Below are 27,622 nucleotides of genomic sequence, written 5' to 3'. Positions count from 1 at the left end.
CTCACCTTGGCCTCCCAAAGTGCTGGATTACAGGCATGAGCCACCGCGCCTGACCAAAAGATACAAAATATTATATATGTGTATGTCATCATCTCTCCTCAATGAAATTGCAAACTCACTGGAGCCCTGGATTCCACATTGTGCATAGTAATTGCCAGGAATACACAAGTCCACATTTTAAAACTGTGTCATATGAAGTAGTCAGTCAAGTGTGGTTGGCCACTTATTGAATCTCTTCACAGAGCCAGACCTGACAGTATCCGACATTGTTACCCTAACCTCAGGGAGCTGCATTTCCCTTTACTGAAATGAATATAATGCCATCTGCCATAATTAATTCAAAGATTAAACAAGGCTACCGTGGGTGCCTGGCTCTTCATAGGTGCTCAATAAATGTGAGTTGAGAGCCCGCCCCTGTGGTCCCAGCTACTTGGGAGGCTGAGATGGGAGGATCGCTTGAGCCCAGGAGCCGGACGGTGCAGACTGCTGTGATGGGGCCACTGCACTCCAGCCTGGGCGATCAAGCGAGATCTTCTTTATTTATTTATATAAATAAATAAATAAATAAATAAATGTGTGAGTTGAATCACAATCTAGGTTTGCAAACCTCCTTGTGTAAAGGCTGCGCAGAAAGAACAGTGGTGGAATTATCACAGGCAGGCCAATGTTTCAAAGAGCTTAGTGAAACTGAAGAAGCTTGTGCATACAAAAGGCCAGTTTAGGTAACTGTGTTTAAGCTTTAGTTTCCTTTCTAAGTAGATATATATGGAATGCAAGGCCAGCAACCGACTCACAAATACTGATCAAGACGGGGGAGGGATCTAAAGGAATGTGAGTACGTCCTGCCAGGAAAGAAGTTTGCTGCTTCTGAAATATTTTCGTCTTCACCACTGGCAGTATTGATCGATTGCAGTTAGCAAAGCGTTTTCTGTGCAGACTGTCCAAGCATCTGCTTCTGTACTTCTGTACAACTGTTGCTCAAATTCACTCTTCCTTTCGAATCACCATCTTTGAAGAGCGACAGAAAAATCCATCTAAACCACCCGAACTAATCATTTGAACTGCTTCCAAGTCCTTTAAAGGAGAATCCTAGCGAGGGTCCTTAACACTTCCCCTTACCCTCTGCCTGGGTTCAAACTTCAACTCCCAGGGTTCGCCCAAGTCCCTCCCCTAGTCCTGTCATCTGATGAATATGCAAATACCACATAATTGGCAGCCAATGGCTTGGGTTCTGGTCACATGGTGCCGATGGTAGGTGAGCAGACAGAAGTTGTCAGTGAACAGAGACGGCGCTCAGTCTGGGGCGAGCGCTCTAGTGAGCGCGGACGGATGCTTAGGCAGTAGTCCTGGCAGCGGCAGTAGTGGTGGCAGCAGAAGAGAGGAAGGGGGAGGGCCCCGAGGGCTACACACGCTCACACTTTCAAGTTCCCTTGGAGGGAGAGGAGGTGGGGCTGCAGAAAGAGGAGGCCAGGAGCGGTCCCATCCGTCCCGTCCCGTCTCCCCCTCTTTCTCTTGCTCCTTGCCCCCCGGCTCTGCGAGAGTTGAGGGTTCGGGTGGCCGTACGCGGCAGTGAGGGCAAGAGGGCCAGGAGAGTGGGGAGCGGAGGCAGGAGTGCGGGAGAAGATGCCCATCCTGCTGTTCCTCATAGACACGTCCGCCTCTATGAACCAGCGCACTGACCTGGGCACCTCCTATTTGGACATTGCCAAAGGCGCTGTGGAGTTATTCTTGAAGGTAAAGGGAGGGGAGGGGAGAGATGGGGAGAGCTCCCGAGGGATTTCGGGGTGTGGATTGAGGTGCTTCTGTAACGTTTGTATCGCCCTCCCCCCTCCTTTCCTACGCGACCCCCTCCGTCATCCCTCGCCCCGCAGCTGCGCGCCCGGGACCCGGCCAGCCGCGGAGACAGGTACATGCTGGTCACCTACGACGAACCCCCGTACTGCATCAAGGTAAAGGGGCTACGGGTGGGGGGACAGGCGGGAAGCGGGAGCAAGTCGGCGGGGGCTGCTTACCCCCCTGCCCCCGCCCGAGGCGGTCCTGCGTCGCCCGGCGGGGCGGGCGGCGGGGGAGCGCAGAGGGCGGTCGGAGTGGTGCCGTCGGCGGCTTCGGAGTAGCTGTCGCACCTGGGGTCGGGGAGAGGGGACCGGGGAGGAGCAGCCCCAGGGAGAAACCGCAGGAGGGCCGAGCTCGTGGCGCGACAACCGCAGCTGCCTCGGAACATGGCGGACATTTTGCTTTTGTATGAGCCTGCGAGAGGGAGACTGAGGGCGCTGCTGAGATGGAAAGGAGGGAGGGGAGGGAGGGGAGGGAGGGGAGGGAGGAGCGGGGAAGGAGGGCCCGAAACCCGGAGGGAGGCTGCGAGGCGGTCCCGCCCCTTCGAGGCGCACCGCGCGAGGGTGCGGCCGCGGCCGGGGGGCCGGGCGGAGCCTGCGACTCCGCCCCGAGGTCCTGCGGGCTGGGCGCGCGGGCTTTCCCGGAGCCTGGGCTCCTCCTCCGGCCCCTCCTTCCTCCCCCGGTCTTCCTCCCCCTCCTTGGGCTCTTCGCCGCTTCTCCTCCTTCTCCCCTCCTTCCTCCCGCTCTCCTCCCCTTCCTGCTGAGAGCGTGGCAGAGCCAGCCGCCGGCCTTCAAAGACCAGACAACCGCCTTTGCACTCGTTGGCCTCTCACCACCCCCGCCCAATCGGAAATCTGTCCGCGAAGCCAGCCTCCCCACCCCCAGACCCGGAGAAAGTCATTGCGTTTCTCCTCCGGAACTGGCCAGGTTCAGCACCGCTCTCAGTTACCTTAGCTACTGTTACTGTTTCATTGGAAATTCCAGCGAAGCAGCGACACGGAGGGGGACGTGCCGAGTGCGAACCCACAGGGGCAGAGCTTTTTAGGGACCCGCTCTACCTATTTACATCATAAATTAGGTTTGTGCCAGCCACGTAGGAATTAATCCAGGGACAAGAAAGAAAGGAAGGGGAGGACTCAAATGTGAGCATTTGTAATAGTCAAGTTCGATGATTTGATTCTGACCTACAGGAGAAAAGTAGGGAGGACGGCCTCTGTGGGGTAATTTATGTTCCTATGCTGAGGAGATAAAGAACTGCTGCTTTGCCTGCAGTGACCAGATAACTGTTAAACCAACCTGCATAAGAGTCCTGCTTGCATATTGAAAATTTAAAAATACTACCACAATCCTTGACGTTTTTTGTTAGGCTTTTTCTTTTTTCCTCAGAATAGTCGTTAATAGTGGTAGGGAGACGCAGTCTGGATGTGTTGTGATCCGTTTCTGTAGAATGAGGTGTTTTAATGAATGGAACCTACCAAGCTGAATAGTTGGCCAAAGAGTGTTCCTTCAAGCATAGGGAAACCAAAGAGAAACTAATTTTGTAACTCGTAGCTTCGGTTAACAGTTTAATTAGTAGGTTCCCCTTAAAACTGTTCTTTTTTTCGATACTTTGTTTTCAGTTTGTGATTCTATCCATTTAGAAAAGTGGAACAAGTAGACATCTTTCAAAATGCCATAAGCTTTTTAAAAATGTCAGTTTTACCAAAAGGATGTGATCATTTTTTTCCACATAGAAAAGGAGATGTTTATACATCCTAGGTCTGAATATCTACACCCTTTGACTACTAATATAGATAAGAACCGACCATTTGTAGTGTGGTCATTTGAAGACATGCTCCTTAATTGGAAGTAGTAATAAAGATAAACCACAAAGCAGTGTGCCTTCTTTTCCTTAAAGGAACAATTTATTGGTCGGGCTCGGTGGCTCACGCCTGTAATCCTAGCACTTTGGGAGGTCGAGATGGGCGAATTGCCTGAGCTCAGGAGTTTGAGACCAGCCTGGGCAACATGGTAAAACCCCGTCTTTACTAAAATACCAAAAAAAAAAAAAAAAAAAAAAAAAAAATCTGCCGGGTGTGGTGGTGGGCGCCTGTAATCCCAGCTACGCGGGAGACTGAGGCATGAGAATTGCTTGAACCCGGGAGGTGGAGGTTGCAGTGAACCGAGACCATGCCACTGCACTCCAGCCCGGGCAACAAAGTGAAACTGTCGTAAAAAAAAAAAAAAAAAAAAAGGAACAACTTCTTTATCATTTTTCCATATGCCAAGAAGGATTGTTTAAAGATAGTTTTCCATCTATAAAACTTAACAAAACAGTAGTTACAGAAACTTGGGAAAGGAAATAAACCTCATTCTTAATAACCATCATTACATCGTTTAACCTAGCATTGTGATTACAGTGCACATATTACTTTGTATTCTGCTTTTTCCACCGATTTTTATCCCATGAATTATTCCAGGTCGCCACATAGCCTTCATACTTAAAATTTTTACTGGCTGTGTAATTCATTCATGCTATTTTAAAGGCTCCAGATAGTCCTATAGAACAGACAGTAAAAGTTGGATTTTGTTTTTAGTGGAAATTTCATCAGATAGCTCTTTTTATCCTGCCATTTTTTTCCTAAAGCAAAAAGCACGTTTCCAAGTTGAGTTTGATTATTTTTTTCGTTATGTAGGACAGATATATGGGAAGATACTTTTGGTAATATGTTTATTAATCGTTGGTTATCTTCTTCTTAGTCTATCTTTCCAAAGTTTTTCATTTTAGGTGGTAACTACATGTTCTAGGAAAGGTTAATGATCTTAACGATGTTCTTGTCATTTTGCTCTCTATACCTGAATTAATAATATGCCATATTTTGGTAGCATTTTCCATTTCTGAGTCTCTGTTCAATCACTCTCTTGCCAGTCTGCCTCCAACCCTCCTCTCAGCATGTGGTAACTATTTGTTCTTTGCTTTTAGGATCTAACCAGCTTGGAAGGTCTGAAATTTTAGAACATCTGGTGATTTTTTTTTTTTTTCTTAAAATTTAGTCTAGTCTCACTTGCTAATAGCTGGGAGCCATACATGTCTGTTTTCTGTCACACTGATTATCAAATAGGTCTTTCTTTGATTGTCAGCGGGCACCTTAGTTCCTACTTAAAAACTTCACTCTCGTAGGGAGTCTGAGGTCTTTTCAGCAAAATGATGTTGGCTAGGATTTTATTGGTAGCTTATTCTTTTGCAGAATATGAGTGTATTTTTTTAAATTTCTCTAAGGTTTGAGGACCATTGTTTCTCTTTTTTCACAGTAACTGCTTATTTCTTAGGTCTTGGTTGTATCCAAGTTTAAACACTGTAAAATGAACTTTGTTTTCTACTCGAAGGTTTGTTTCTATTGGTGTTATAACAGACATGAGTTGTGCATTTGGTTGGAAGATTTTTTTTCCTAATAGGCGTGCAACTCTTCCCAGTATATCCACTTACAAGCTCCGACAATAAATCTTGTGAAAAGTTACTGTGACTGAAAATTTTCACTAACGTATAATGTTGAATATGTGAATATAGTATTTCACCAAAGACTTCGGAACTTTTTACCGCATACCCCTTACTTTATAGCTGTGTGCTCTTTTAAAATTAGTCATACTTGTTACTTGCAGTCCAGGTTTGCATGGATGGAATTAAGTTTGACTTAAGTACCATATAAAAAGTGTATGAAATGTAAGCATCATGTGCTACGTCTGTTATGTTGCTTTCTAGACAAGTTTTATGCATAGTGTTACAAGTGTTAACCCCACCTTTATACCGTGGTATCTTCAGTGTACACAGCTAGCATGAAACCCTGTTTAACATTTAAAAATGTCTAATGTATCCTTGTAAAACTAATATGTGGTTTTTAAAAGTGTTATGTTTTGGGATGTTTTGGTATAATTGTTCTTTTTAGTCTTGGCTGAGGTTCTGCTGTCTTGTATGTTTTGTTTTGCTATGAATAATAATTTCCTTTTATTCAGTGAATAGAAGAGGTAGGCTTGTCACTACTGTTACTTCGAAAGAAAGTAAGCTATTAGAGTAGGGTATATACTAACAAAGGTATTCAAAATAGTTTTATGTTGGAAGCTACTTTCTTAAAATTATTTCTTTTTCGTTGAAGGAAATTTTTTTTTAAAACATAAAATGGAGTTACTTTTCTACAAATAGTTGAAACATATGTATAAAATACTGGCCAGAAGATTTTTATAAATGGGAAATGATAATGTTTCAAAGAAATATTCTAAGTCTGTAATTTGAAAACATACATTTGAAAAAGTAAAATTTTCCCTGAGTGTTGCCTTTTCACATCCTGTAGCTAGCTTTGCTTACTGGTGTCTGCATGCCTTTGACAACATGTATCAGAAAATAGCAAAATTTTGGCTTACAGATTTAGGAAGTAATCTAAGCTTTTAAAATGATATGTGTCACAGGCATTTTTAAGAATTTTAGCTAAGACATAACTTTTTCATATGCCCATGAATATATTTTATAGACCTTATTTGCAAAAGGAGTGACTTTTACGGGAGCCTTTCATTGTGGTTAAGAAGCTATGGAAGAGCTTGTCAGTGAAATAGTAGCAACATGGCCTGTGAGAGCAATCTTAGACAATGAAAGATGCTTTTAAAACTCAAAATGCCACACAGGCAGTGCATTGACTTTTACAATGAATTGCCTCTCCCATGATCTTGCTTTCTTATCTACCTTCCTTTACTGGCCATTTGTGGCATGCAGCAATAATTATTTTGAAATAAGGGGGAGAGTCAATAGTAGAAGATGAGACCTCTGGGCAATACAATCTTCAGACTAGGGACCAGCTGGAAGATGACTAGGGAATATGCCTGACAAAATTGTGGAGGCCTGTCTGTTCTGGATCCCCAACCTCTCTTGTATCCATTCATTCTTATTTGCTCCTCGTTTCAACCTTCATCATTTCTCACTTGCAAGCAGTCACTCAATTGTTCTCCCTACTTCCAGTCTTGCTTTCCACTGATTCCTTCCCCTCATTGCCCTCAGATTGATCATTCTTTAAATAAAGTCATTCCTCTATGAAAAAAAAATCCTTCAGTGGCACTCCATTACATTTCCCAATAATAGTAAATTTCTTGGCCTGGCCTCCATGGCCCTTCATGATTTGGCCCTATTTTACCATGTCTCTGCCCTCTCTTCTCTTCTCATGGACCTCAGGCTTCACTCACAATGAAAAATTAGGTCCTCTCCAAACACACTATGCCAGTTGCTTCTGTGCCATTGTAAGTGTTATTCCCTCTGCCTGGGACACATTGGTTGGCCTGACATACCTCAGTTCTTTATTCTATGTTCTCGAAAGTCATTTTGTCCATCTGCCTTTTCCCTACTCCAAGCAGTGTAACAGTTTCCTCTGTGATCCTTTAATGTGTTGTCCACACCTTAACTATACAGCATTTAGCATGTTATATGGGGACTATTAGTGTTCACGTTGACTTCCCAAATGTGAGCTCTTGAAGGGCAAATATTTGAACTTCTAGGTATTTGTATCCCTAGTACCTAAGGGGGTATGTACATTTTAATATGTACTCAACAAATGGAAAAAAGGTTTCAAGCACTATGTAAGTGTCAAAGCTACTCATTTCTCTCATGTCAAAGCTTACCTCATTCTTGGAACTCTTCCCCATAGAGTAATCACTATTAACAATTTGATATATTTAATGTTTATTATAGGTAGCATTTTCATATAGGTTCAAGTTTATAATATGGTAGAATCTTATTGTATTTTTTACAAGATAATTGTATATATTTCCCTTTTTTCCTTTTTTGTCGAAGTATAATTTATATACAGAAAATACATGAATCCTGATGACTTGATGCATTTTCATATTTATACATTCGTGTAACCACCATCCCAGGCCATGATATATAACATTTCCATCAACCAGGAAAATGCCTCTTGCATCTTTCTGCAATCCATCTCTCCCCTGCATGTAATTACTGTTCTGACTTTTATCACCATTGTAGTGATATGATCAAAATGGTGTTTCCAAAAGACAAGTCTAACAGTGGATCAACACTACGGCAGTCTAGGCATTCATTTACCATATACTTCTCGAGCATCTCCTCTGCACCAGGCTCTGTTATAGGGGCCTAAGGTGAAATCAGAAAGATCTGGCCTAAGGAGGGACCAGAATAGTAAAAGACATGGTCCTAGTCATAAAAGGTCTTGAGGATAGTCACTGGAAAAAACTGACTAGAGAGGGTTGCTTAGAATATGGGAAATGTCAAGAGCAGTGGACTCTTAACCAGACAATTGGAGATGAGGGAGGAGGATGCACAGGACTCGGAGAATCTGATGTGTCTCAAGACTATAACTAGTTAAGACTGGACCACAGAAAGGCTTTGAAACTTACAAGCTAGAGTATGTACATTTCTTCTGGAATGCAGAGCTCTTAGGTAGAACTGAAGAGAAATAGGACAAAACTTGTTGTCTGTATGCTTGTTTGGTTATAATTACCTTTTAAGTGAGCTAAAGGAGGGGAGAATAAAAGGCTAGGGAGACCCAGAAGTTGTAGTTGAAATTGCCTAGTTTTGTATTAGTGCTTGTTGCTTGAGAGCTTTTGGCCTTATGGTTGGGATTGGGGTGGGGGTAGGGCGATGGTGAAGGGCAGGGCACAGGTAAGGAAAGGGCAGATATTTTTTTCTTTTCAGTTTGCCTTTGCTTTGGGAAGATAATTATAATTTAGAACACAGGATTCTCAGTTTCACAGAGTGAAAAAATATGGCAGTGGTTCCACATCTCAGGAAGAAATGTGTTTTCTAGAGAAGGATAGGATTGAAGGACCCTCCTTATGGGAGTGAGAAGGGCAGTGAAGAAAGGAAACTACATGTTTCATTTAAGTCCTTAAATGAAAAACTCTGTAAACATGGCCTCCTCCCAGTTGCCTTTTACCAAAAGAGTATAGATGAGAGACCCAGGCAGTCCCTTTGTAACTGTGTATTGGGAACTTGGAACACATTATCTCCTGGATACAATGTTGGAAGTGGTGATTACCTTCCCAGACCTTCCTCCCAGGAAAGCCTTTTTAACTCTTAATGTCATTTAGCCATAGACCTATTGTGTTTATCATTGTTTCTAATGGGAAATGGGTTTAAGTTTCCAACTTGATTTGTGGAAAACATATTCCTTCTCTCTTCTTCCTCACAACTCGGTGTGGACTGTGGTTCCTTGAGGGGTGGGAACACTGTAAAGGTTCCAGCAGAGAGGGTGAGGGGCTGAGGTGGCAGTGGAGGTAGGCGTGGCTCTTCACATATGCCAGTTACTCCTATTCATAGATTGGCTACATTTACAGGGTTCAGCACAGCATCCACTTAGCCACGTATGGTTATTGAGCACTTGAAAGGTAGCTAGTCTGTCAGTCGGTGCTGCAACAGACAGTGTAAAATATAATATTTTGGATATATTGAGTTAAGTACATTATTAATCTAACTTGTTTCTTTTTACTGTTTTAATGTGGCAGGTTGAAAATTTGAAATTCCATATGTGGCTTGCACTATATTTCTATTAGCAATATTCGTCTATATTCTTTCTTAAGATATTTTATGATGTTCATATCCTAGGAATTGTTTCTGAAGGAGGATCCTTTCTCTGGAAGTTCCGCTTAAAATGAACACCCCCCCCCCCCCACCCCGTGATAAAAGACTCATTTGTGCATGAAAGGTTATCATATAGTTCAGAGTTGATGGCTTGATAACCCTTGCCCATGGGGCAAAATATGAAAGCATCCCATTCTTATTTGTATTGAAAGCCAGTTTGGTTGCTTAGTCTTTTGGATGCAGTTGGTGATCCAACTGGTTGGGCTAGAAGTCTTTTCCTGGGCTAAGTATAATGGAATATGTATGTGAATGAATGTAACTGCAGTAATTCAGAATTCCATTTATAATACGTGCTCCCCAGTAGTACTGAATGTTTCATGCTTTCAGTGTTATTAGAAATATGTAACATGTCCCTTGTTAGATTTACATAGCTACTTTGCCCAATAATTCTCAGGAGCAGCATTCTTTAGGAAGCTTAGAGGATAAAGTTTAGAGGATAAAGAATAAGTACTCTAGTTTGGCATAGTGTAAAACTTAACAAAGGGGAATTTGTATCACTACTGTTTTTGAAAACTTTATTGATGTTCCCCAGCGGAGCCCTCGTCTTATATCATGGCAAGTCATCAGTAGCGTTACAATGAGGGAGAGGCCACATGACTGGAGGGCTCCTAGGATTCTTACTTCTGACAGTCTTTAACTTTTTCAAAACTTAATCCTCCTAGTGGAGGTTACAGGAGTGGTTGTTATTTTTTGGTAACTATAATGGCTCCCATTTAAGTAAGAAGCACCAATGTCTAATTCTGAGGCTGGGTGGATGTATAGATATGCTGATGAATGGCATCTATAAGAGGTAGGAACACTTTATATCCCTAATTTTGGATCCTACTAAATCCCATCTTATGGTCGAAGGTGTTATCTAGCTTGTATAGCATATCCCTGTATTTCAGATATGATTTGACTTATATTTGCCTCCTTGTAATAATGAACAGTCACAAAATAGCTTTCAAATAATAGCAGCTGACATTTATTGAGTAATGCTTAGGTACAGGGCAATGTGCCAATGAACGTAAAATGTTTATTTAGCTTCTCTTCCTAGTCAGCCTGTGTACTGGTATTACTAGGTACTATTATTATCCTCATTTTATAGATGAGGGAACCAGGACCCAGAGAAGTTAAGTAACATAGCCAGTAGTAACCCAGGTCTGTCTCTAGTCCAGTCTATTCAGTGATTAACCTCTTCACTTTTCCTATGAATTTTGACACAACATTCCTTTTGATAACTTCTCACTGGTATTTTCTCAGTATGATGCATGTCCTAGAGCCATCATTTTTTAAACATAATTATCATGCTGTTATTTATAGCTGCTTTTAATGTAATAGTGCTTGGTATTGTAGCAAGCACTCAGTGAATGAAAATTATTACTGCTAGTGTTATTATTTTTAATATTTCTCTGACTTGCTGGGTGAGTATTGTGGTACATTTGTTTGTAAAACATTTTTGCCTTTGATGTCCCACAGTTATGCCCCTACTGATGACAGATACAGAGTTGTTGAGACTCTCAGTTGATGGAGTATGAGATAGTTGAGGACTGGAGGATGTGAACTGGTGGCCTAGGCTGAGTAGGCCCTATAGGAATAGTGGTAGTTTTGTAAAAGCAGCAGGGTAGTCCTTGGCTATCTATTCATAATAGCCACTAGAAACTGATATGCCTTCTTCACTTTACCAATCTCCTGATAAATGCTTTTCTTATGAGGAAAAGAAAGATATTCAGTGTACTCCGCAGTAGCCATTTGTTTTTTCTAATCCACAACCTCTGGAGGAGGTAGACATGGTTTTTAAAAATGTTTGGATTACCATCATGCCTTTGCAGAGTTTTGTGTATCAGCCTGAGCCTTATCTGCTGGTGTGGTCCTCATTTCAACCACTTCTCCCATTTTCCTGAAGCCACACCCTGTCATAGTCAGATCGTTGGTTTTTTTCCCTCCTGTCTAGTTAGATGGCCTGGGGTAGAAGAGGTATTTTAGAGAAGAAATAGAGATGTCAGTCAGTGGGGTCTTAACCAGAAAAACATTGCATGAAGACTTTTGGGTGGTGTGCCAGATGTTTATAGAAAAAGTAGAATTCTGTATCTTAAACCATTTCCCCCTGGTTATACTACTCACTAATGTCAGTTGCTCTTTCATTATCTATATCCTGCCCTGTAGCTCAAATAGTTCAGTGAACTTAGTACCAGGAGCCAAACACAGGATTTAAATGCAATTGAACAAAAAGTCTTGAAACATTTTTGTTTGTGCAACTGAAAAACAGTACTGTTAAGAAAAGTAAATATGATTTATTAAGATCCTAAGATTTATTGTCAAGCTACTTGGGCAAAATTACTAATATGCATCCTCTTTGTCCTTGACTACATTTGAAACTAACTACTCCCTTCCACAACTTATTACTTCCTATATTCTGTTTCTCCACTTCTCTCTCTGATAATTATTTCTCTGTCTTCCAAAGTCTTTCCCTTGGGGAGTGTATCCTGCTTCATTTGTGGTTCCAAATATTCCGGCACACACTGATGCTTCACCATCTTCAGCTCTCACTCAGGCATCTCAACTGACTGCATTACATCTCCACACATCCCCCGTGACTGTCTGTCCTGCTATCAGCTCACAGTGAGACCTCTGTCATTATTCATCTTTGTTTGGTTTGTTTGTTTGTTTGTTTTGCCTTCCATCTTCTCTGGCCTATCTGCCATCCCTTTGAAATTTCTTCGACTCAATTTCTGTTGCCATCACTTTAATCTAGGTTCTCATGTTTTTATGCTTTGACCACTGTACCAACCTTCTAACTGGACTCCCAAGTGCCTCCAAAATTCCTGTCTTCACTTACATCAACTGCTAACTTTCGAAAAAAGTTGGTTTTATCATATCACCCTCCCCACCAGCCTTCAGTCTCCCCATGCCTATGGGGTCAAGTCTAAATTCCCCAGCATGTCATTCTGAGCTCTCTAGTATCTGTTCCACGTGTCATTAAAAACTTATTTCCCATCATTTCCCACAGAAGCCCTGCACTGTCTCTTCTACTCTCTGAGTGTATCTCCCCATTCTTGATGCCAGCCCTTAGAGCATCAGTTAGTCAAAGGAAGAAGAGATTTAGAGCCAGGAGAGCTGAAGGCCTCGGGGAGGAGAGGAAGTAAACTGAAAGCATTCCATTAAGGGTGTGACTTGAGGGTGAGGACATGACAGAACATGCTTTAAAATGCTATTATAATGATGAGAAGTTGCAGAAGGAAGGAGGGTGGGAGCTGGAGTATGACCTTTAGGGTTTGATTAGCCTGAACTCTAGACCAAGATGTTTTAATTTAAATTGACCTGAAGTTGCCCGGAGGCACTGCTGTTTAATCAGAAGGGCCAGTCCCTCTGCCAAAGACAGCCCACATAACTAGACAGGGGACAACAGGATTCCAGGGAGAATAGCCTTTAATATAGCCATGACATTGGAAAGTGGAGACCCCCTCCTGTTTTATTTCTTGAAGGAGGATGTTGACGATAAGCAGAGCAAAGCTCTCCACTTTTCTTAATAGCTTATGTAGGTTTGTAAACTCCATTTCATAGTGATGCCTTTGAGTTGTGTGTTAGAGGTAGATTTAGGCTATAGCTAGGTACTTTTATAAAATCAGATTTTAAAAAGTGGACATAGTACATCCTGTCTAGTAGATCATACCATCTACTGTCATGTGGTATGGCAAACTGTCATTTTCACTTCAGTAGCTCTGTCAAGAGTGCTGGACTGGAAGGCAAGAGATCCATGTTCTTAGCCTGAGTCTGTTACTAATTATACACATGACCCCAGGCAAGTCACTTAACCTTTTATGGTGTCAGTTTCCCTATCTATTAAATGAAGGGATTAGACTAGATTATTTCCAGGGCTCCTTCCGAAAAAGTACAGGAGAGAGTTGTATAACTGAAAGGCAGGAAGTGGAATAATTGAGGCTTGGAATTCAGGGTGACTTAAAAATTACTTTAGGCCGGACATAGTGGCTCACACCTGTAATCGCAGCACTTTGGAAGGCTGAGGTGGGAGGACCACTTGAGCCCAGGAGTTTGAGACAGCCTAGGAAACATGGCAAGACCCTGTCTCTACCAAAAATAATTTAAAAAAAGAAAATTAGTCTGGTATAGTGGCACATGCCTGCAGTCCCAGCTACTCAGGAGGCTGAGGTGGGAAGATCACTTGAGCCCAGGATTACAAGGCTGCAGTTAGCTATGTTCACACCAGTGCACTCCAGCCTGTGCCACAAAGCGAGATCCTGTCTCAAAAAAACAAACAAACAACAACAACAACAAACTTTAAATTTTAGAAAAGAGGTCCTGGATGTGTTTAATGTGCTATATCACACACTTAGTGGTTAAATTGGTAAATGCCACTCCATCTTATTGATGTCAATTCTGTTTGCTGTAAACAATTTAATAATGTTCATGACAGAGTCCTATCAATACTTTGGAAGAGTGAGAGTGAGGGTTTGGTGAACAGACAGACAGACTAACTTTGTATTTTGTTGGGATTTTTAGCAATGAATGCATGTTACTTTTACCATGTAAAAAGTAGCTCATAACAATTTTTTGAAATTATTTATTTTCATCAACTTTTAAGTTCTAGGGTACATGTGCAAGATATGCAGGTTTGTTAACATGTGCCATGGTGGTTTGCTGCATAGATCATCCCATTACCTAGGTGTTAAGCCCAGCATCCATTAGCTATTCTTCCTGATGCTTTCCCTTCCCCAACCCCCCTTCACAGGCCCCACCCAGTGTGTGTGGTTCCTCCCATGTGTCCATGTGTTCTCATGGAAGAATTTTTCCTAAAAGAATTAGTCCTGGGGAAAGAGGTGCTGTGTAATCTTCAGAAAGTAATAAATGGCCATTCTGCTATGTCATATGTTCAACACTTTCTGCAATGCTTAGGTGGCTTAGTCTCACTCCTGTCCACGTATGTTTTTTCCAAGGCCAAACATTTTTATTATTTTGTGTATCTGTCCATAAAATGAGCCAAAATGTAACCAACTGAACGTGTGATATGCGCAATAGTAGTTTTTTTTTTTTTTCCTGATAATAGGTATTAGTTGATAGCTGCAGTCGAAGTGGTCTGAGACTGGGAAAGGAAACTTTTCACGTTTACATATGACCAAGTTTAGTAAGTTCTAAGATGTTTCTGCTTCAGTGACAGTGCAATTGACTTTTGGAGGGAGGAGAAAAACTTCTAAAATTATTAGTTTCTACATGTTACTGTCCACTGGTGAAGGTCAGATTTCTTTTGATATTATCATGTTTTCCAGTAAACTTTGAGAAGTGTGCCGCTTCACGATTTTATCGTAATTCCCTGGGGTAAGAATTGAAAACTTCATAAACATATTTTGTAAATTTTCTAGATCCTTATGATTGTTTATATGCTTAAAAAACTTCATACTAAGTATTACTTTAAAGAGGTCAGTAACACAAAATGGTGAACTATGTGTCAGTGGAACCAAACTGTGAATCATTTCTTTGCCCAGTTTCATTAAAATATGTGATCACCCGAGTCTTTAACTGTCTGCTGAAGATCAGTGCAGCAGGCCACAGACTGTTAAATACATTTCTGCAATACACTGGGGGAGGTAAATTTCTTAATATCTTTGTTAAAAAGTAGAAGACACAAGTAAGCTAGATTTCATATATGTAGTCTTGGTTGGTAGTATCTCCTGAAGTGTGTGGAGGAAAATTGGTAGATCAAAACACAGAATGATAGCATTCAGAATTCTCAGGGAGAGAACCGATTTAATCAAATAAAATGAACTTTGCACATTTTGGCAAGTTCAGGACACTAAGAAAAGCCCTTGGGGAAGTAACTTTTATAAAACTGAATCCAAGAGAACTGGTTATCCTTTTTTTTTTTCCTTTTTTTCTTTTTCTTTTTTTTTTTAAAGATAAGGTCTTGCTCTGACACCCAGGCTGGGGTGTAGCGGTGTTATCATAGTTCACTGTAGCCTCAAACTCCTGGGTTCAAGCGATTACCACTTGGGACTACAAACACATGCCACTATGGTTGGCTAATTTGTATGTTAATTTTTTGTAGAGAGAGGGGTCTTGCTGTATTGCCCGGGCTGATCTTGAACTCATGAGCTCAAGTGATCCTCTCTCCTCAGCCTCCCAAAGTGTGTTGGGATTACAGGCATGAGCCATTGCACCCAGCCTTGGATATTCTTTAAAAAGTAATTTTAAAGCTACACTATACATTTAAAACACACAACAGTAAAATACCTCCTTTGAGCGTTGAAGTATATTAGTACCTTGAGTCAAGTGAGTAAAGCACAAAAAAGTGAAATCCAGCCAAATTGCTAGAGTATCAGGGAAAAAGTTGTGTCAGGGTCAGAAAATATAAGCAAGAAGGAAGCTTTTAGGGGAGGTACAAGAAGGAAGACAGTTCTATTCTTGTAATGATATAGTGTATTCTTAGTGTGTACTTCATAATTGTAACAACCTCCTTTATAGGTGTGCTAGCTGTAAAAATCATTTTACAAAGATATTTTAAACAGTTTAAAGTGATTAAGCTATCACAGTGTTCTGTTACCTAAGACAGCAAGTAAACCTTATCTTTGTTATCAAAATTGAAGTCCATTGTAATTGTGAGAAGAAGATTCTTGAAGTTGAGAAGTTTTAACTTGCCCAAATATTCAGGGCAAAGACCAAGAGAAAAGTCATTTGTCTCCTCAGGAGACAGAGATGATTGGAAAAGCAGGGCTTCTTATTTTTCATGTCATTCCATCTCACTGGTGAGTTTACCAATGCAGGAACAGTTTGTGATGACAAAGATGACAGAATGCTAACTTGAAGAAGAAAGTAAGTTGGTTGAAAAATACTGTTGGAATTGATTTATGCAAATTTTCTGGGTTGTTTCAGAGCAAGTTTTCCCCAAACTTATGGAGAGCAGATGGAAAAAGGAAAATAGTTTATCTTTCAACAAGAGAAATGATGGCCCTGCTAAATTTAGACTCTTTGGCTTTAACTTGTGACATCTGGGAAAATACTCAAATCTGTTAATCATTTAGTTTGTATAACCACCTAGAAGAGCCCAATGTCCAGGATAGACCTCTAACATGGGCTTACGAATGGCAGATATTACCAGGCTGGTCTAATTTCCTTTAATAAAAGATAAAAAGTCTTGTCAAGGAGAGGAAAGCAACATGCATTGGCTTTCTGGATGTCAACAAGGCTTTCATTCATTCATTGTGAAGGGCTTGCTAACAAGCTAGGAAGATTTGGACTGGACTGCACTGCTCAGGGGAATGTCCAGATAGGCTGCAGGATGTATGTGCCTAAAACAAGTCAGTGCAGTGGCTCAGCACCAAGTCAGGGGGACACAACAAGTGGAGCCTCCCAGCAAGAAGTCCTGTCACTGCTGTGTGAAGGAGCCTGGCTTGTGAAAATTCATAATGTACAAGGATTCTTTTTACTGTTTGGAAAGATTCACTGCCAGTCCCTTTAAATAGCTACCATCCTAGAGAATATTAATCATTCAACTATTTTTTTTATTTATAAATAGTCCATTCACATACCGTTTGTAAGGGTTTCTTTTCTTCTGGAAATTTAGGTACAGCTGCCCTAAATATTTTTATCACTTACCTTGGCTGGGGAAATTAACAGCATGTTTATTGAACTTGTACATTATACTGTGTTATAACATTATACCATTTTCCAGATGTTAGTAAGGTTGCTAACATTTTGGAAAAGGATTACAAGTGACCTTTAGAGATAGAACAGGAGTTTTCAGAAAGGCCTCTGACACCACTCCCACATCCCCTTCAAGGACAGTTGATCTGCTTTTATCTCTTTTACTTGTTCTTAGTTCCTGGCAAGATTTCAATGGAGGAAAAGGCTTCTCTATTTTAAAAAAATAAAAATCAATGAAAATCAATGAATCAGAGAAGTGGCCTGGCTAAAATGGGATGAAGTTCAGGAAGGACAAGTATTAGGATAGATACTGAGGGATACTGAAGTTTAGGGGAGCCGCTAAATAACACTCCTTCATTTCCCTCCTCCACTTGAAATCTATTGAGAAATAAGACCCAGAAACCAACCAGAGTTCCAGATTACAGCTTTATTCCTGATCAAAGCTGGAAGAAAGGATATAGCCTACATGTGTATTCATGAAAAGCTTCCAAGTAGTTCACATATTGACAGACCTACCCTATGGGTCTGTTGTAGGGGTGGAACCTACGCCTTAAGCACCACATGTCAGAGAACATACCAGAATATTCAAAAGAGCTTCAGCAACAGGCCTGCAGAGAGCATGCCAGTTTCCTGTTTGCAAACCAACTAGTCAGATGAGAAGGTGGAAATGTGGGTACAGAGGGTAATAGAAAAGAAAATAATTGCTTTTAGGCTTTGCCCTTCTGAGGAGAAAAGTGCAAATTCTCTCCTTCCTGTGGTGATGTAAGTGGAGAATAAATAGCTAGTGGCTAGTCAGATCAAGCTGGGACAAGAACCCAGGTCACTTTCTGTCAGTGACAGAAAGGCCCATGTTTTTCTGTTGGTATGAAAAGACATTTTTAGTTGACTATGGAAACTTAAACCCAACCTGAATTAACATATTTACTGAGACAGGAGGTGTTCTCTTTCTGTAAGTCAGATTTACATAAAGGATTGTTACAGGGTGTAGAATTATAAGATATATAAGTCTGATTTATATTAAAAGAAGGTATAGAATTATAGGATATAAAAACTGCAAGGGACCTTGGAGTTGGTTTTTCAGCCCTTTCATTCTTTGGGTGAGGAAACAGCCCCAGTGGGATTAAATGACTTACTCTGGACCACTTGCCAAGCAAGTTTGAGACAGCTAGGAATAGACCAGGCCCTTCTAATTCTTAATTCACTGTTCCCCATACCTAATTGTTCTGTACTTAGATGTCAGGGAAAGTAGGCTTAAAGTGAAATTTGAAAATTTTATTAAACATCTAAACTAATCTAACAAGACGTATCTGTGAAGTGAATATAGGCTTACCATGAAGATAGTACAGGTTCAATTCCCAGACCACCACAATGAAGTGAGTCAGAAGAATTTTTTGCTTTCCCAGTTTACACGATACTGTAGTCTATTAAGTGTGCAATAGCATTATGTCTAAAAAACAATGTATACACCTTAATTGAAAATACTTTATTGCTAAAAAAAATTGTTAATGATCACCTGAGCCTTCAGCCAGTCATAATCTTTTTGCTGGTGGAGACTCTTGCCTCGTTGTTGATGGCTGCTGAGTGATCAGGGTAGTTGTTGCTGAAGGATGGGATGGCTGTGGCAATTTCTTAAAATAAGACAACTACAAATTTTGCTGCATTGGTGGACACTTCCTTTCAGGAAAGTTTTCTCTGAAGCATGCAGTGCTTTTTGATAACATTTTATCCACAGTAGAACTTCTTTCTATTTTCTTTTATTGGAGTCTGTCCTCTCAAACTCTGCCACTGATGTATAAACTCAGTTTATATAATATTGTAAATCCTTTGTTGTCATTTCAACAATGTTCACAACATCTTCACCATGAGTAGATTCCATCTCAGGAAACCACTTTCTTTGCTTATTCATAGGAAACAACTCAATCATTAAAGTTTTATTATGAGATTGAAGCAATTCAGTCACATCCTTAGGCTTCACTTCTAAATCTAGTTCTCATGCTCTTTCTACCACTTATGCAGTTACTTCCTCAACTGGACTTTTGAACTCCTTAAAGTCATCCATGAAGGTTGGAATCACCTTCTTCCAAACTCCTGCTAATGTTGATCTTTTGACCTCCTCCCACGAATCACGAATGCTCTTAATGTCATCTAGAATGTTGAATCCTTCCCAGAAGGTTTTCAACTTTGCCCGTATGCATCACAGGGATCACTATCTATGGCAGCTGTAGCCCTACAAAATGTACTTCTTAATAGCCTTACAAAATGTATTTTTTAAATAATAAGACTTGAAAGTCAAAATGACTCCTTCATCCATGGGCTACAGAATGGATGTTGTGTTAGCAGGCATGACAACAACATTGATTTCCTTGTACATCTACATCAGGGCTCTTGGGTGGCCAGGTGCATTGAAAACAATCAACAGTATTTTGAAAGGAATCTTTTTTTCTGAGCATTAGGTCTCAAGAGTGGGCTTAAAATATTCAGTAAACCATGCTGTAAACAGATATGCTGTCATCCAGGTTTTGTTGTTCCATTGCTAAAGCACAGGCAAAGTAGATGTAGCATAATTCTTAAGGGCCCTTGGATTTTCAGGATGGCAAATGAATGTTGGCTTCAGCTTAAAGTTGCCAGCTGCATTAGCCCCTAACAAAAAGTCAGTCTGTCCTTTGAGGCTTTGAAGTCAGGCATTGACTTCTCCTTTCAAGTTATGGAAGTCCTAGATTGTGTCTTCTTCCTATAGAAGTCCGTTTCATCTACATTGAAAATCTGTTCTTCAGTGTAGCCACTGTCATCAGTGATCTTAGCTAGATCTTCTGGATAACTTGCTACAGCTTCTATATCAACACCTGCTGCTTCACCTTGCACTTTTATGACATGGAAGTGGCTGCTTCTTCTAGCTTCAAAGTTTTCTTCTGCAGCTTTCTTACCTCTCTCAGCCTTCATAGAGTTGAAGATTCATTCTGTCAACTCTAGGAAGAGTTAGAGCCTTGCTCTGGATTAGGCTTTGGTTTAAGGGAATGTTGTAGCTGGTTTGATCTTCTCTGCAGACCACTAAAACTTTCTCCATATCAGCAATGTGGCTGTTTTTCTTCTTATTCCTGTGTTTCCTGAAGTAGCATTTTAAATTTTCTTCAAGAGCTTCCTTTGTATTAACAACATGGCTGTTTGGTGCAAGAGGCCTACCTATCTCAGCTTTCGACATGCCTTCCTCACTAAGTTTAATCATTTCTAGCTTTCGATTTAAAGTGAGAGAAGTGCAACTGTTCCTTTCACTGGAACACTTAAGAGTCCATTGTAGGGTTACTAGTTGGCCTCATTTCAATATTGTTGTGTCTCAAGGAATAGGGAGGCCTGAGGAGAGGGAAAGAGACAGGGAACAGCTGGTCAGTGGAGCAGTTAGGACACATACAGCATTTATCGATTAAGTTCACTGCCATCTTATATGGGTATGGTTCATGGTGCCCCAAAATAATTACAATAGTAACATCAAAGCTCACTGATCATAGATTACCATAAAAGATATAATAATACTGAAAAAGTTAGAAATATTGCAAAAATTACCAAAATGTAACAGAGAAACACAAAGTGAGCACATGCTGTTGGGAAAATGGCACTGATAATACAGGGCTGCCACAAACATTCAATTTGTAAAAAATGCAATATCTGTGAGGTGCAATAAAGCAAAGCACAATAAAATGAGGTATGCCGATATCCATAATGTGTGGAAGAGTGGTTTAAATTGGTGGGCTCTGAAGTTAGGTTATCTGGATTCAAATCTTGGCTGTGCCATTTCCTAGTTGTTTGGCCTGGACAAGTTGCTTCGCTTTCCCAAGCCTCAGTATCCTCATGTATAAAGTGGAGATAATAACAGCACCTACCCAGAGGGTGGCTGTGAGGTTCATGTAAGAAGGATGTATATTACATGCTATGCTTAGTATAAGTGAGTTCCTAACATATAAGCACTGATAAATATTAGCTCTCCTTAGTCATCATCATGATTATTTTACCTCGGAGAGACTTTTAAAATTTGACCTGTGAAGATAATAAACCCTTAGCTTAGGATTTTTACCCATCCCAAGTTACTCCTTTGTCCTAAACCTCCATTCTTTAGGCCTCTTGTAATCATCTTTTACTGTCTGTCCTTTGGCCCCATGCTCTATCACCAAGTCCTGTCCTATTTGTTTCACATGTTTCTCATTTAACTCTTTCATCTGTGTTTCCATACTAATTCAGGTCTTGATTCCCCAGGTGTGACTTACTATTCACGCCTCTTAGCTGCTGCTCCTTCTCCTCTTCCTCCTTCTCCTCCTCCTCCTCCTCCTGCCCCCCTCATCCTCCCCATCCTTTTTTTTTCTTTGAGACAGGCCCTGTTTCTGTCACCCAGGCTGGAGTGCAGTGGCATGACCATGGCACACTGCAGCCTCCACCTCCTGGGATCAAGTGATCCTCCCGCCTCAGCTTTCTGAGTAGCTGGGACCACAGGTGCGCACCACCATACCCGGCTATATTTTTGTGTGTGTATTTTTGGTAGAGACAGGGCCTTGTCATGTTGCCCAGGCTGGTCTTGAACTCCTGAGCTTAAGCAATCTGCTAGCCTCGGCCTCCCAAAGTGTTGGGATTACAAGTGTGAGCCATCGTGCCTGGCCTCAAACCTCCTAGCTTCTTCTGACTACAGCTTCACCTTCCTCCAGGCTGTCCTGTATGTAACTATCAGACTGATTTTCCTGTTTACCCCTGCCTTGAATTCTGTAGTGTGTCTACTGTCTGCTGCTTTTAAGGCCAGGCTCTCATACCTCAACTTCAGGTCTTTTAGGAACATCAGTGTCCAATAGAAATATAATGCCAGTCATACACATAATTTAAAAAATTCTACTAGCCACATTAAAGAGTAAAAACAGGTAAAATTAATTTTACTAAAATATTTTATGTAACCAAAAATATCTAGGACATTATCATTTCAACATGTAATCAGTACAAAAATAATGAGATTTTGGCATTTCTTGTTCTGCATCCTCAAAATGCCAAATGCGTTCTATACTTACATCACATCTCAATCCAAACTAACCACACATCAAGTGTCAAATAACCACATGTAGCTAAAAGCTACTGTATCAGATAGTGCAGCTGTAGAATGTGACTTGCCACCACATAAACAAGACATAACTATGTTTCACTTCTTCCTTGTCTGTTAAAATAGGGATGTTAATGCCACGCCTATTTTATAGGGTTGTCCTAAGCCAATGTGAAGTGTGAAAGTGCTTTGTAAGCAGTAAAGTTCTGTAAGAATGTATAGAAGTTATTATCAGGAGTGAAGGTTTTTACTAACATAAGAATACAATATCTTTGGAGTAAAGTAATTTAAAAGAAAAAACCATATTAAGGAGGCAAATTAGCTGTCCTGAATTCATTTGTGAAAAAAAATTAAGCAATGAACAGAGAGTATAAATGTATACTCACTATCTCTTTATAATTATCTTTTTGGAAGAAATTTATCACATTAATAAGATTCTCTAAATACTTCAGTAAATCTGTGGGCCTTTTTTCCTTCAGCGTGTTGAGCAATGGACGTAGGGACATTTGGTTCTTCTCTTGATATAGGGAGCTGGACCCCTACCAAAGAGTTAATTGCTCTTGGTAGTAAATGTAGCCTACATACTTTGTAGTACTGAGGTAGGAGTGGCATTAAAAATTTCCCATATCATCCAATTCATTGCAAAGAATAGGAATTAACCTAAAAACAATGTCAGAGATTTAGATACAGAAACTATTAATATTTGGGCCGGGCACAGTGGCTCACTCCTGTAATCACAGCACTATAGGAGGCCAAGGCAAGTGGATCACCTGAGCTCAGGAGTTCAAGACTACCCTGGGCAACATGGTGAAACCCCGAATATACTAAAATACAAAAAGTTAGCCAGACATGGTGGCACACGCCTGTAGTACCAGCTACTCAGGAGGCTGAGATGCAAGAATCGCTTGAGCCTGGGAGGTGGAGGTTGCAGTGAGCCGAGATCGTGCCACTGCACCCCAGCTTGGGCTACAGAGTGAGACTCCATCTCAAAAAAAAAGGAAAGAAAAAGAGAGAGAGAGTGAGGGAGAGAAGGAGAGAAGGGAGGGAGGAGAAGGAAGGAAGGAGGGAAGGAAGGAAACTTAATATTTGTAAAATGCTTTCATTCCATATTCTAAAGGAAAATTTGAAGACAGATTGATGAATAACACCACTAACAATCAGGACACATTATTTTAAATCGTGATGAGTCATGAAGTGGTATCCAAATCTTATCCTAGCCTTTTACCAAACCAAACAGTCCACTAGTTTTTAAAAATTATAACTTGAACTACCACATGGCCCTTCAGGAGTTCAAATTTGATATATAACCGTTGTTTCCAGTGTGGAAATAAGATTGCTAAACAAATTAACTCCAAAAACAAGAATCAATTTTATATAATGACTTCAGGGTGAAGGACCCCTGCCCACCATTACAAGTTTGCGAAAGCCAGAAACTTCAACATAATGCATGACCCTTTCTCTCTCACCTGTCCCTCTAATTAGCTACTAAATCCTTAGGACTCCTCCTCTGAAATACTTCTTTAATCTGCAACATCCTCTCCATCCCCACTGCCCTAACTCAGGCTTTCATCACTTTTCTCATAAGCTCTTTCAGCAGTCTCCAAACCAGTTTCCCTGCCTCAAGCTTCAGCCTCCCTTCCACCCCACAATTTATTCTCCAACTACCAGCAGAGATCTTAGTGAAATACAGATCTGATCATACCACTCCCCGGATTTAAAACCTTGAGTTCTTCCCAGGGCCAGCAGATAAAATCCAATCTGCTGAGCATGGTGTACAAAGCACTTTATAGTCAGAACCCAAATTATCTTAATCAGCCTTGCCTCCTGCCATGTGCCCAGAGCAATGATAATCAGATTACTGGTGGTTCTCAAGTAAGTCCTATCCTTTTTTATCTGTTCTCTTCTCTTGCACAGTCCCCTCCACCCCTCACATCAGTGAGTCTCATGATCTTCACTTCATTCCATCAGGCTTTCTCAAATGTCCCATTTTCAGTGAGAAGCCTTCCCTCACTCTCTGGTCGCTTGTTCTTTCAGTCTCCATAAATGCATCTCTTATTCCTTTGTGGCAGGAACCCCTCAAGAGCTCATTCCTCTCTATATCCCCAGCACGTAGCATTCTGCCAAGTATAGCATAGTTTGTCAGTAAAAAAAATTGCTGAATAAATACAAGAAAGAATTGATCCTCTCCTCCACCCAAATGTACACCTTTCTCTTCTACCCCAAAGAAGAAATCTAATTTCCTAATTCTGTATGATTTATAATCAACTACTGATAGTTCCAGGTATTTGAAAAGACACTTTAAACCATAATGCTTCCTTTTCACTATCTAGTCCAATAAGATTTTCCTTGGGCCATAAAGAGTTATTCTCATTCCCTATATTCCCAGTGCTAAAAGTCATATATATATAAATTGGCCAAAAGAGCACCTGGAAAGTTTTAACCTTTAAATGCTTTGACCTATAGGATATGTTAGGAATATTAAAATAAAAGACAACAAGCTAAGCACATCTTTAATTTCACAAGAATCGCCAGCTATTGGACCTGGAGTGAATCTTAACCAAGATCACCCTCACCTTGTAGGGTTATGCAGGTTGTGTTCTGTTTAACCCTAGGGGGCGCCACTCTCACAGATTACGATGTGAATGACTCTGCGAGGTGGTATTCTCAGCCTTAGACAGTGTCCCTGCTTATCAGATCATCCTCCTTTTCAACTTAGGTCCTAATAAGCCGACTGGTTTGCTCAAGGTCACACAGGTATTTCGTAACAGGGTTCATAGCCAATAACCTGACCCCTTTCTTACTTCTCAGTCATTCTACTAATCCAAATTGCTCTGGAAGACCATGAAACCAGAAAAGAGTGTCTGATGTAGTTGCATGGATAATGGACTATATGCCTTCAGCTAAATGTGAAATTCAAATGGTTTGGTATATCTCGGTACCATTTGCTCTTGTTTTCCACCTCCCGCTGTACTGGCCTGGTTGGCATAACTTCAGCATTTAGCATATCACACTGCTGCTCTCAGGCTCTCCGAGGCTCAAGTGGCTGTTCCACTCTGTTGCCAAGCTGTGCTGTCTTCTCTCTTTCTTGCTGGCCCATTCCTCTGTGACTTCCTGTTAGCTGCCACCTTCTTCTTTTAGCTTCTCTTCTCAGCATTTTTTTGCTGCTTTGTTTTTATACCCATCTCAGACCAGTCAGCACGATCCTTTCCTTCCTTCTATTCTACAGAGCAATCAATCACAGCATGTTGGCTGTTGACCTTGGATCTTTGGTTGTTTGCTGCTGTTCATAGCTGCTGGGCGTAGCTAGGGGACGCTGCTTCTTTGCCAAAACTTTTTGTTTCTTTTTCTTTCTCCTCTTATTCTAGATCTTGGGCTTTCTGAATGCTTGAAGATGCCAGAAGGGTTATATCCAAATAAGTGTGGCTCTATTCCTATTATTCCCTCTTTACTCTTGCTTAAAAGTGAAAATATTGCTTGGGTGGAAGAATCTTGGTTAGAAGAATTAATGTAGCTCAGGCAGTCAATATAGCTAATTGTTTGTCTCTACCAAGGACAATGCATTTAAAAAATAACTACTCCTTCCTCTGCCCCTTACTCCATGCTTACCATCAATGTCAAGCTGGGGTAACAGGTGTGTTGGCAGGTTTGGTTGAGCCTGAACAGAAAATTGGACCTCTTGTGCCACAGTCCTTCAGCCATAATGGACGAAGTATTTTTGACTTCAGTTCTTTGCAGTTGATCATTAGAGCTAGCAGGTCTTTCCGAAACTGCTTTAGTTCTACCTGATCAGTGAAGATATAGAATAGAATTAGGTTAAGGAGTGGTTAATTTCTTAGAGTTTTGATACTTGCTGTTTATGTTTGTACTTTATATATTGTTCATTGTGTAATTGAGAAATTCTTTGTAAATGTTTGGTTTGCAGGCTGGTTGGAAGGAAAATCATGCAACATTCATGAGCGAACTAAAAAATCTTCAGGCTTCTGGACTGACTACTCTTGGTCAGGCTCTAAGATCCTCATTTGATTTGTTAAATCTCAATAGATTAATATCTGGAATAGACAATTATGGACAGGTAAAAAAAATTTGAGTGAGTACAGCTAATTTATTTTGGTGGCTTGGGGTAAGAATTTAAAATTGGGCATGGTTACTGAGTTTTCTGCTACTTTTCATAACCTCCAAAAATGAGATTCATATTACCTTTTAAATATATACTTTAAAAAAATCCCTCTTCTTTTGGTTCTTGTGTATGGCTTGATAATAGAATAGCTAAAATTGTCTACTATGAGATAATCAGATGTTTGAGAATGATGTGAATAAACGGCTAAGAAATATCGGAACAAGACAATTGGAAAGAAACTTTCAGTGTCCTTAACTCCTCTGCCCCTCCCAATTTGATGAAAAAGCTCTAGGATAAGAAGGCAGAGTAGCATTTGCTGTTGCTCACATTGTCCTTTCCTCCTCTAAAGTCTGTGCTCACAGTAACCAGAGTCACTCTCCAGGTTGCAGCACGTAAGTCACTAGTGTCCTATCTGTGCCAGGATTTTGACTCAAGTGAATGATTCATGAGGGTGGATGATAATGCCAGTATAATCTTGTAATATTATTTTATGATTACTTGGAAAGCAGAGTGAGAGAGGTATTTAAATGTTAATGGTTTGGGGAGTTCCTGAATTATAAGAATTTCTCAGTTTATACTGAATGTTACCTCTTCAGTGGTTGTTATTTTGATTCCCACCTATTTCGTTCCCTGATCATTTCTTCCTTATTTATCCAGACAAATTTTATCATATTCTTGAGAGATCATTGGCAAGGCAAATGTAAAAGTTTAAATACACTTCTATTACTTTACATGGCTCTAATGCTTTTTAAATGTATTTTAGGGGAGAAATCCATTTTTTTTAGAACCATCTATTTTAATTACCATCACAGATGGAAACAAGTTAACAAGTACTGCTGGTGTTCAAGAAGAGGTGAGATTTTTTTTTTTTTAATTTTGTTTAAATGGCAGGGAAAATGTAGCTATTTCTGTGGGAGGCATTTCCAGTTAAGAATCAGTTTGGTCAAATCACCCATCTTGGTAATCCTTGAAAGATTGCTTAATTTTATTGAGTTACATGAAAGAAAAAGTCAACCCTTTAATTCTTTCTTCATTTTTATATGGGTTGTTATGATGAATCTTTTCACATTTTTGCCTTATCAGCTCCATCTTCCTTTGAATTCCCCTCTGCCTGGAAGTGAACTAACCAAAGAACCTTTTCGTTGGGATCAAAGGTTATTTGCCCTGGTGTTGCGTTTGCCTGGAGTGGCTTCTACTGAACCAGAGCAACTAGGGAGCGTACCAACTGATGAATCTGCCATCACACAGATGTGTGAAGTCACAGGAGGTATTGGCAATATTTACCGTTTCTGAAGGAAAAATTCAGAGCATAGAGTATGTTTTTCATTAAATGCCA

The 27,622-nt window shown here is 40.6% G+C and overlaps 1 protein-coding gene across 4 annotated transcripts in view; it reads left to right on the top strand.

Annotated features, from left to right (window-relative positions):
* Positions 1–1,268: 1,268 nt before the first annotated feature.
* The window catches only part of INTS6L (integrator complex subunit 6 like), a 63,105-nt gene continuing 36,751 nt past the window's right edge, over positions 1,269–27,622 (top strand). For 2 of the 4 annotated variants that reach the window (XM_023198787.2, XM_023198786.2), the window contains exons 1-5: positions 1,269–1,734; positions 1,872–1,949; positions 26,092–26,241; positions 27,050–27,139; positions 27,370–27,553. In XM_023198787.2, coding sequence (XP_023054555.1) covers positions 1,624–1,734; positions 1,872–1,949; positions 26,092–26,241; positions 27,050–27,139; positions 27,370–27,553 — 613 coding nt within the window. In that variant the 5' untranslated portion in view covers positions 1,269–1,623. The remainder of the gene's footprint in view (positions 1,735–1,871; positions 1,950–26,091; positions 26,242–27,049; positions 27,140–27,369; positions 27,554–27,622) is intronic. The other 2 variants (XM_023198785.2, XM_023198784.2) reach the window with 1 other exon arrangement.

The sequence above is a fragment of the Piliocolobus tephrosceles genome, chromosome 12 (genome assembly GCF_002776525.5).
Source record: "Piliocolobus tephrosceles isolate RC106 chromosome 12, ASM277652v3, whole genome shotgun sequence".
Taxonomy (NCBI): domain Eukaryota; kingdom Metazoa; phylum Chordata; class Mammalia; order Primates; family Cercopithecidae; genus Piliocolobus; species Piliocolobus tephrosceles.
Note: the sequence above shows the minus strand (reverse complement) of the source record. Positions and strands in the feature narration are given on the sequence as shown.